At 42.7% G+C, this 11259-nt stretch overlaps 1 protein-coding gene and 1 long non-coding RNA gene across 2 annotated transcripts; both read right to left on the bottom strand.

The window, feature by feature from the left end:
- Window positions 1–255: 255 nt before the first annotated feature.
- On the bottom strand, window positions 256–6165 carry LOC132205986 (zinc finger protein 271-like). Its single transcript, XM_059639656.1, has 2 exons — window positions 2187–6165; window positions 256–1173 (listed from the first exon to the last, which is right to left on the bottom strand). Exon 1 carries the CDS (start codon window positions 5309–5311, stop codon window positions 3872–3874), a length of 1440 nt encoding a protein of 479 aa, XP_059495639.1. The 5' UTR covers window positions 5312–6165; the 3' UTR covers window positions 256–1173; window positions 2187–3871.
- Window positions 6166–6236: 71 nt separating this feature from the next.
- LOC125446434 (uncharacterized) lies at window positions 6237–10024 on the bottom strand. Its single transcript, XR_007246397.2, has 3 exons — window positions 9998–10024; window positions 8500–8669; window positions 6237–8379 (listed from the first exon to the last, which is right to left on the bottom strand). It is a non-coding gene; the product is annotated as an uncharacterized LOC125446434 (long non-coding RNA).
- Between the last annotated feature and the right edge of the window lie 1235 nt (window positions 10025–11259).

Genomic DNA, 11259 nt, shown 5'->3' with positions numbered 1-11259 from the left:
AAGCACAGGTTCTGGCTCAGTGCTTACCTGTTTTTGTGTTGGTTTTAACAACGTAATCCTATAATTTGATCAAGAATTTAAATGTCAATTACATTGAGCATAAATTGAACTTCTGTAATCTTTAATCAGAGATAATGGGAACTGCAGATGCTGGAGAATCCAAGATAACAAAGTGTGAAGCTGGATGAACACAGCAGGCCAAGCAGCATCTCAGGAGCAAAAAAGCTGACGTTTCGGTAATCTTTAACACTGGTTTATTAAGCATCAGCCAGGACGCAGGTACTAACCAAAGAAATGGTCACAACCCCAGACAAAAATAATGAGAGTGATGAGTTTCTGCTGATTGTACTTACTTCAGTTACTGTTCAAATTAAAGTCAGGACTTTTCAGTGTTCAGGCATCAAACATCAGTCATAATCATGACCCCAGTCTATTTAACGTGGCCAACAATTATTTCAGCAAACTACAAGTCCATGGTTAACAATCTGCTTCAATTATGTTGTCAAGACCAGATCAAGTTGTCTCAAAATACATTAAGAAGATAATCTAGACCCAAATCTTTACTTATTTTAAAGGCAAATGCCAGGCTTTGCGTTCCGGATGCAATTTGATTGGTCAGACTACCAGATTTGAAGCAAAACACGCTTTATTCATATACTTTTGTTAAAATATAACAAAAAAGAAGAAATTGGAATAACTTAATTCTATTGGAAAATGTAACAGAGTAATAGATTATTAACTGTTCCAATATAGTAACATCCCATAAACACACACTTGGCAAAGGAAAACTCAGAACAGTAGAATGTCATACATATAATTCTGGCAGCAGGTAGAGAACCCCAGCTTTTAGCTGTAACCAAGAGAGGGAGACACAACGTCCACATCCAGCTTCAAAATCCCAGCAGCAACTGCTGCTAAAAATCCTTGTTTTCTGGGAGCTTTGCCCACCCATTCACCCATACAAGAATCTGTTCTTTCTTGTATTTCCCAATTGTGTCAAATTGTGACAAAAAAATTGCACACGTTTAATGATTCTATTGTTCCAAATTTACAACAATCCAAGGCCTCCCAAGCTGTTTACTTTATGGACTTCCAATAGACACCTCGACACCTCTTCTTCAAAAACAAAGGATAAAACCCACCTCTTTAAAGTCATAGTATCATTACAGTGTCCTGTGAACAGGAGTAACAGTTAAAATTAATATTATTTATTAATAATGTAGAATAGTTTCTGCTTAGTAGAATTTAAAACAGTGCATCTTCTTTCTATCTCAATCATCTTTACAGCAATGGATGACAAGAGATACAGGAAGAGGAGAGATAAGTGAGCACAAAAGAATTACAAAGAATGACTGATGAGGAGGGGGTAGAGGAGTAGAAAATATTGAAGATCCAAAGATATGTGTGAGAGAGGGCATAGAGCAAAGAGAGCTAGAAAAGAAGACAAAGGGTGATAGTTACGAGACAAGGGAGTGATAGGAGGAGGAGAAATAGAGCAAATTAGCTCATGATGTGGAGTATCTATTCCCATATATTAAAAAATCTGTCAAATGTTTACCAGGGGAATTGAGCAGAGCTGCAATAACTGTGGTTTTATTCAGATGGGACAGTGACAAGTTTAAACCCTACCTTAGCTAATGCTCAGTCACCTCCATTTGTCTGGTCAGCTTATTAAGCTTCAGAAAACTCATGCCTTCCATGTTTGGAGCAGTTTGAATTGTAAACATTTCAGGTTTCTATGTAAAATGGCTTCTGTCTCAAACCTTTGTTTACAGTGACATCAGTGTATAGAGGTACTTATGCAAACATCTTTTTGTTCATAAAGAAAAGGGATTGCATGCCCTTACTTTTAAAATTTATTTCACTTTCATAACCCATAAATAAAATGACCAAACATGGAAACAAAAATCTGTTCTTTCTTGAATTTCCCTATTGTGTCTGGCTGGACAAAAACATTGCACACGTGTAACCTTTAAATTTTTCAGATGTTTTTATTGTAAAGGTGAGAATTGTTGGCAACTCAAATGGTGTCGGCTGGTTTCTCAGGTGACTTTGTCTCTCAAGGGAATGTTCTGGCCATGTAAGTACTTCTTTAAATTCATTATGGGATTTGGACTTCCCTCACTCTGTCTGAATTTGTTGTTGAGTCACACTGATATATCCCTTTAAAGTTGGCGGTGACTTACCTTCTTGACCAGCTGCAGTCTGCGGTGGTGTCAGTACATCCCAGTTCTGTGAGAAGGGAACTGTGCCTGTGATAACTGTTGTTGGTGATCCATTGTATTTGTTGGAAGATGGACAATCTCTGGGACTGATGGTCATTCAGTTCCTGACTCAGAAATGTGATCTGCCTCATCAGGTATCTGCAGTAAAGCAGCTTCTCCAGTCGCATGTCAGTGACTGCTGTTTTGGCAACACATCTGATAGTTCCATTTCACCACGTATAATCACAGTGACAACATCTGGACACGGGTCTCGAGTTTGCACATGGGCTGGCTTTTCTTGAATGCATTTAAAATCTGCACTCTCGCTGCCCAACTCTCAGTTCTGGCAATGATATTTATGCTGGACCAGGTCGATTTTGATGATCCCTTTTGCAATTTACACCACTTCCTCATCCTTTCCATTTGACTGGGGATAGTGTGGAGTTTTTCAACCAGTAATGCGGGATTGTCACTAATCACAATACCAGGAATATCATGATGACTGGTGTGCTTTCAGACAGTCACTCACCTCAGTTTCTGTAACTCCCTGCTGCCTGAATAGCAGTCGACTGACGAGGTAGTCAGTTTCAGTGATGGTGAAGCTTCATCCATGGGATGTCACAAGTCATGAGCAACTCTTTATCTTGTTTCGCTTGATGTTCATTGCAAGCACTGCACAGGATGAGGTAGTCCTTCATCACATTGCTGATCTAGCTTCTTCAGGCTAGACTCAATTCTTTGATGGTTTGTGTGGGATGTGCTTCAGCATCTTTTACATAGAACATAGAACAGTACAGCACAGAACAGGCCCTTCAGCCCACAATGTTGTGCTGACCATTGATCCTCATCTATGCACCCTCAAATTTCTGTGACCATATACATGTCCAGCAGTCTCTTAAATGACCCCAATGACCTTGCTTCCACAACTGCTGCTGGCAACGCATTCCATGCTCTCACAACTCTCTGCGTAAAGAACCTGCCTCTGACATCCCCTCTATACTTTCCACCAACCAGCTTAAAACTATGACCCCTCGTGCTAGCCATTTCTGCCCTGGGAAATAGTCTCTGGCTATCAACTCTATCTATGCCTCTCATTATCTTGTATACCTCAATTAGGTCCCCTCTCCTCCTCCTTTTCTCCAATGAAAAGAGACTGAGCTCAGTCAACCTCTCTTCATAAGATAAGCCCTCCAGTCCAGGCAGCATCCTGGTAAACCTCCTCTGAGTGTGTTCATGATCCTGCTCTCTTTGTACAAGATTCATTTTTGGGTGATCACTTCATCTCTATCCAAAGCTCTTATAGTAACAGTTGTGCACTTGTTGGATTCAGTCCATCGTTTCATCACTGTAGTATTTAGAGAGTTGTTCCTCATGCAGTTTCGTTGATCTGTCAGTAAGATGTCTCAGATTTGGTCCAAATCTTGGAATCAGATTGGCAATTTTTATGTGTTCTTTGTTGATGTTCCTGGAAACTGTGAGGCCTAATTACAGAAGTAACACCAAAAGAATTTCTCCTGTCTATGTGTGAATTCATGGACAAGAAAATCAATTTAATGTGCAAGATCCATATTTCATATTGAATAGTTTGTGTCCTGTGGTAACCTTTGGCGTGTCTGGAACATTGAAGCCATTACTAAAGCTTTATCACAAACCTGACATTGAAAGATTTACATTAATGTGTGGATTCTCTGATGCAGTAGGCGGTAGGATGATCTTGAGAATGATTTGCCACACACATCACACGTGAATGGTTTTTGCTGTGTGTGAATGTGTCGATGTACATGGAGGATTGATGATTGTGAGAATGATTTGTCACACACTTCGCACGTAAATGGTTTCTCTCCAGTGTGAATGCGATGGTGTGTGCGGAAGTTTGTTAAATGTGAAAATGATTTGTCACATACCTCACACGTGAATGGTTTCTCCCCGGTGTGAATAAGTTGATGTATGCGGAGCATTGATGATTGTGAGAATGATTTGTCACACACCTTGCACATGAATGGTTTCTCACCAGTGTGAATTCGCTGATGTGTGTGTAAGTTCGTCAAATGTGAGAATGATTTGTCACACATCTTGCATTTGAATGGCTTTTCTCCAGTGTGAATGCGCTCATGGGCACGGAGGTTTGTTAAATGTGAGAATGCTTTATCACACACTTTGCATGTGAATGGTTTCTCTCCAGTGTGGATGTGTCGATGTGCGTGGAGGATTGATGACTGTGAGAATGATTTGTCACACACTTCGCATTTAAATGGTTTCTCTCCGGTGTGAACACGTTGGTGTGTTTGGAGGTTTGTTAACTGCGAGAATGATTTGCCACATATCTCGCATATGAAGGGTTTCTCCCCAGTGTGAATGTGTCGGTGGACACGGAGGGTTGATGACTGCGAAAATGATTTGTGACACACCTCACATGTAAATGGTTTCTCCCCGGTGTGAATGTGTCGGTGTGCACGGAGGTTTGTTAACTGTGAGAATGATTTGTCACACACCTCACATGTAAATGGTTTCTTCTGGGTGTGAAGTCTTTGGTGTTTACAGATGCCTGCTTCATCAGAGAATGATTTGTCACATAGTTTGCACACAAAGGGTTTCTTGCCTGTGTGCATGCATTGGTGTACACACAGACTTGCTAAGTCTGAGAATAATTTGTCACACACCTCACACATGAATAGTTTCTCCTCTGTGTGACTGCATGGGTGTTTGTGGAGGACCAATAAGTCTGAGAATGATTTATCACACACCTCACACGTGAACAGTTTCTCCCCTACATGAATGTGTTGGTGTCTGCGGAAGGTCGATAAGTCTGAGAATGATTTATCACACACCTCACACGTAAATGGTTTCTCTCCAGTGTGAATACGTTGGTGTTTGCGGAGGGCCGATGAGTCTGAGAATGATTTGTCACACACCTCACATGTAAATGGTTTCTCTCCTGTGTGTATCCTCTCATGCTTCAGGAGATCCGAGGATTGGATAAATGCTTTGCTACAAACCTTACACCTGAAGGGTTTCTCTCCTGTGTGAATCCTCTGGTGTCTCAGGAGGGTCGAAGAGGCCACAAAAGCTTTATCACAAACTTCACACTTGAATGGTTTCCCTTCCATGTGGCAGTCCCGGTGTGAACAGTTATGCAACAACCATATACAGCCCCTGTCTCTCAGCTCACATGCAAGCAGCCTTTCACCTGTTGAGGAATGAGTCAGTGGTCTGTGCGGTTCAATGGATAAATGAAACTCTCACCACACTCTGAGACACTTACACTTCTTCCCAGCTTCACCTTGACCAATCACCCACAGATGAACCCTCAGAAAGACTGGTTCTGATGGAAGACTCCGCACCATTGACTGGTTTCAGATCTGATGATAGGTCAAAGCTCCGCTGACCCAACCAATTTCCAGATGATGGTTTCACTGTCCAACCTTCTTTGTATTCAGCAAAGCTGTGAACATAAATGCTGTGAATGTGTTTCAACAATTGTTCCTTGGGTGATGTTTAGGATCTATCTGTGGTGTTGAACATTTCTGTTTTCTTTTCTACACAGTGGAATCTTCTGTAAAATACAGAAAGGAATAATAAGTTTCTGCAAAACCCTCTTCCCTATTTCTGAAGGGGCTGATGTCTCAGTTAGAGACTGTTAGACGTGAGTGCCAGTCCGGTGTGTGTGTGTGTGAGTGTGTGTGTGTGTTTGTGTGTTGGTATGGGATAGGGACCGATGTTCTGGTGCAAATCCTTTTTCCTCAATTGATAGTCACACACCCTGTGTTTCCAGTAGGGATACTGGATAATAACTAGGAACAGATAATGTGACTACTTTCTTTCTTCCACCAAGACCCCCATGTTCCCAGACACCTTGAGGACAATGGGAAAGATAGTCAGTTGAAGTGTAAAACAGGCTTTCAATTCACCATGGGCTTGTGCCATGCTGGTGAAGACCAGTTTTAAGTTATGCGTTTAATGTAAAAACACTTCGGAGAAGTGTTCATTCAATTCAAATTGTCAACTTTCTTCCGTAAGATTAACAATGCAGAGTTTGAGAGTTAAAATCTTGCTGTCTTTATTCAAATTCATACCAAGTTCTTTTCATTCATCACCATCCAAGTCAGTGACCTATTCATTAATCCCACTCTGACAGGAGATCACTTTAAAAGTCTCATCCTTATCTTCAAATGCCTCCACCATGGTTTCAGTCCTCCCTATCTCTGTAATCTCCTTCAGCATCTCTGCACTCCTCCTTGTGGCTGCTTAAGCATCTCCCATTTCAACATCCACTAATTGGTGTCAGGAGCCACCACAAGTGCCATCATCTGCTGAGGCCCCGAACTCTGGATATCCTTCTTAACCTTCTCCATCTCATCCTCCTCCTTTTGTAAACTGACCTCATTGACCACATCTTGGATAATGTCCTAATATCTCTGCCTGTGATTTGGTGTTAGTGTTTGGATAATGTTTGATAATTATAACAAGATCAGTGGAATTTTATGGAACTCGCCGTCATGTTATATTGAAGCCTAGATCGTGTGATTTTTGGAGACCAGAGTTGCTCTTTCAGCGAGGATGTCCATTTATATAGAAGTTTAGGTTTTTTGACCAAGACCTCTCTTCTGGATGAAAGCTGTCTGTTTTATCCTGGGATTAGTTTCTAGCTCATTGGGCCAGATTTTCTGGAGAGGGGTAATCTCATGCAGATTGTTGCTAAAATCCTTCTTTTGTTTCAAAAGAAGGGAACTCCATATTTCTAAGAGGACTGTCAGAGGGAGGCCCCCTTTCCACAGCAATCAGCTGCAGTATTTTGAAGTTTAGAGGTCCTAGCAGACACTTTGACAGCAATGTTAAAGGTTAAGGATAGAAGGTAAGTGTCAGGAGATTTTGAGATGCAGTAGTAATGCAGACATAAACCTGGACAACTGGGTTCAAGTTCTACCTGCTCCACAGATATGTTGTAACATCTCTGAATAGATTGATTTGAAACCATAATGTTGAGGGAATGTTCAAGTGCTGGGAGTGTTAATGCCAGATAGATAGGGGTTTCAATGCCAGGTAAGACACTGCCAGGGTAGGTCAACTGTGCTGGGTATTGGGTGCTGGGTTGCCCAATAGAATGGCAATAACATGCTAGCCATGTAGAATGGCAGCTGGGGAGGGCTATGATGCAAACTGGGTAGGGGAGCTGAAATATTTTTATTTATTCATGGGGCACGGACATTGCTGGCTGGACAATATTGCTGCCTGTCCTAGTTGCCTTTTAAGAAGGTGATACTGAGCTGCCTTCTTCAACCAGGTGCTGTTTGTCAACCTTCATTGACCTCTGGGAAGGAATTCCAGGGTTTTGACCCAGTGACACTAAAGGAATGGTGATATATTTCCAATTCAGGATGTTGACTGGCTTGGAGGGGACCTTGCAGATGGTGATGTTCCTATGTATCTGCTCTGCTTGTTTGGAAAGTGCTGTCTCAGAATCTTTGTTGAATTCTTAGAATCCTTACAGTGTGAAAACAGGCCCTTCAGGCCAACAAGTCCACACCGACCCTCACAGCATCCCACCCAGACCCATCACTGTGTAACCCACCTAATCTAAACGGCCCTGAACACAATGGCAATTTAGCATGGCAATCCACCTAGTCGGCATATCTTTGGACTGTGGGAGGAAACCAGAGAACCCGGAGGAAACCCATGCAGACGCGGGGAGAATATGCAAACTCCACGTAGACAATTGCCTGAGGCTGGTATCGAACCCGGGCCCCTGGTGCAGAGACAGCAGCGCTAACCCCTGAGCCACCGTGCCACCCATTTCTGCAGTGCATTGTGTAGAGAATTCACATTATTGCCAGTGAGCATTGGTGGTGGAGGGAGTGGATACGGTGTCAATCAGGTGGATTGTTTTATCCTGGATGGTGTAAGTTTCTGGATGTTGTTGAAGCTGCACCCATCCATATCATTTCCTGATTTGTGGATGGTGGACACACTTTGGTAGTGAAAATGTGAATTACTCATTGTAATATTCGGAGCCTCTGACGCACTCTTGTAGATGAAAAGGGGAGCTGGTTAGCTTGCTTCTTATCGGAGGTGGTCATTGCCTGGCATTTGTGTGGTGCAAATATTACTTGCCGTTTGTCAGCCCAAGCTTGGAAAATGTCCAGACGTCTTGGCATTTGAACGTGGACTGCTTCAGCATCTGAGGAGATAATCAATGGTATTACATCACTGAATCCCCCACTATCAACATCCTGGATTTTAGCAGAATATAAAATCAAGAGTGGGTGAGAAGCTCTGAATCTTACAATGAGTAACTCACCTTCAACTCCCCAAAGTTGAACTTGCGTGAACCAAGTCAGGGGTCAGTTCAACAGATACACAAGGTTTAGGCTATGTATTTATTTTCACTTTTCCTGTGTAACTATTTTTCTGATTTTCATCAAAGCCATCTGAGGTCTCATATCTTTTAAGATTTTTGGAGAATTCCTGCTACAGAGAAAAAGAAAAATTCCAGGTAATTCCTGCATAGTCTGCTCAGATGGAGATTCTGTAGGCTACCCAGGCCCAAACATCATATGCACTGGAATAATAGGTGTCTGGTCAGTGGAAAACCTGACCCATTATTTTCCCAGAACGGCAGTCTCTGAGAATGAGAACCTCTGCTTGGTAATACCCGGGAGGGAGACAGCAACTTGAAGGGATATCTTTCAGTGCTCCTTCACAAAGCTCAATCCATGTACAGCTATTCCTATCCTGTTCTGCTCCATTTGAGATTCCAACTCTACCTTCCTCTACACTGGGTCTATCCCATACTGCGAGACTGTTTCATAGTTAGGATCAGTCAGATAGTGAACAACGAGGTGAATCACGCTGAATATCTGCTCACTTTCTAGCATTTTACACACAAACATAGACAACAACTTGCATTTATAAAGCACCTTAAGAAATTTTTAGTGACCCAATATGCACTGCAGGAGTGTTAACTAAATTTGGGAGTTTTCGATGCATAGACTTCCTGTGATGTTTCCTACAACAGCTAAGGAACCACTCCTTCAAAAGCATTTTATTGTCTGCAAAACACTTTGGGGCATCAGATTGTTATCGGAGATGTTGTGATAATGCCAGCCTTTTAAAAGACAGGCAACAGCTAGATCCCAGCACACGAAAAGATCAGAGATAATAGCAACTGCAGATGCTGGAGAGTCCGAGATAACAAGGTGTAGAGCTGGATGAACACAGCAGGCCAAGCAGCATCAGAGGAGCAGGAAAGCTGACGTTTCGGGCCTAGACCATTCATCAGAAAAGGTGATGGAAAGATGAAAGCATCAGAAAAGATGAATGGTCTAGGCCCGAAACGTCAGCTTTCCTGCTCCGAAGATGCTGCTTGGCCTGCTGTGTTCATCCAGCCCAACACCTTGTCAACACAGAACGATCTGATCATTGACAGTACGGTGGGTAAGAACCAGCGCCCAACTTCCGCACAGAACTCAACAACAGGAGATCAGTACGAATCCTCAGATTCTGCACCTCCCAGATAATTACACCTCACCTTTTTATATTCAGGAATAAGCCATTAACAAAACTCAGGCTGGAAATCAGGAGGGAAATGCTTCCAACAAACACACTCAATATCCAACACACAGCTCCAGTCAAACAGTTCAGCACAAAGCACCGAGTAAACAGCTCTCTCACTGGATCTTCTCACACAGCATAAGGGACATTTCCACCCCTGATTACCCACAGGACAGTCAGACTGCCTGAAGACTGGTGTGGATATTATGGGATACAATTTGTATAAAAGCTGCTCCTTCACTCACCATCTCCTCACTTGGTTTTCAGTCCCTATAGGAAGTGAACCAGCTCTGGAAGAGGAGAGAATGGGCAGAGTGGGTGGGCTCTCTGATTGACGTCTCTCACAGTCAATCCAAATATTTCTGGAGCGACGAAAAGTTTCGGATATCAATCAGAAATTGCAGGAGGAACTCAACATCCGGTAGCACCTCTGAAGAGAAATGAGTTAACGGTCAAATGCAGCGATCCTTTGTCAGAGCTGAAAATCTTCCTGAAGCTTGGGAAACTGACAGGTGGAAGGGAGATGACTTTGAGCAGCAGATAAGGTGAAGACTTAAACTTGCTATTGAACCATCTGAATAAACCTTGCTCATTGCAGTTGCTACCTCAGTTTCCCTGGTAATGTTAAACAGAGATTTCTCGTGAGGAAACAGCATTCTTCATCTTCAGAGGTTTTCAAACTGACAACGTCAGGTGTGGGATGTGTCGTCTCCATCTGTTGGAAAAATGTGTACAGGTGCAGTGTTTGGATCAACACATGATCTGGAGGGAACGGGACGAATTGTTCTCTATAAGTCAAAGTATACGCTTCGCAAATAAATGGTGCAAAATCTGCCAGCTATTTCGCCAAAAATATCCTCTGTGTCAGCGATTGATTTTGTAACAAACACTGACGATATTTCATGACCAAACTCACATTGAAAGTGTATCCGAGATAATGGGAACTGCAGATAGAACATAGAACAATACAGCGCAGAACAGGCCCTTCGGCCCTCGATGTTGCGCCGACCTGTGAACTAATCTAAGCCCCTCCCCCTGCACTATCCCATCATTATCCATATGCTTATCCAAGGACTGTTTAAATGCCCCTAATGTGGCTGAGTTAACTACATTGGCAGGCAGGGCATTCCACGCCCTTACCACTCTCTGAGTAAAGAACCTGCCTCTGACATCTGTCTTAAATCTATCACCCCTCAATTTGTAGCTGTGCCCCCTTGTACAAGCTGAAGTCATCATCCTTGGAAAAAGACTCTCACTGTCCACCCTATCTAATCCTCCGATCATCTTGTAATGCTGGACAATCCAAGATAACAAAGTGTGGGGCTGGATGAACACAGCAGGCCAAGAAGCATCAGAGGAGTGCAAAAGGGTTTCATCAGAAGGGTCCAGGCCCGAAACATCAGCTTTCGTGCTCCTAAGATGCTGCTTGTCCTGCTGTGTTCATCCAGCTCCACGCTTTGTTATCTCGGATTAAAAGTGGACGTCTGTACACTTCTCTGATTGGTAC

This window comes from Stegostoma tigrinum, chromosome 34, assembly GCF_030684315.1.
Source record: "Stegostoma tigrinum isolate sSteTig4 chromosome 34, sSteTig4.hap1, whole genome shotgun sequence".
Lineage (NCBI taxonomy): Eukaryota > Metazoa > Chordata > Chondrichthyes > Orectolobiformes > Stegostomatidae > Stegostoma > Stegostoma tigrinum.
The sequence above is the reverse complement of the archived record's forward strand: the minus strand, read 5'-3'. Positions and strand labels throughout refer to the sequence as shown.

Bases quoted from the DNA above. Each gene is read 5' to 3' on its own strand.
- LOC132205986 (XM_059639656.1), bottom strand. From the start codon at position 5,311: ATGGAAGGGAAACCATTCAAGTGTGAAGTTTGTGATAAAGCTTTTGTG.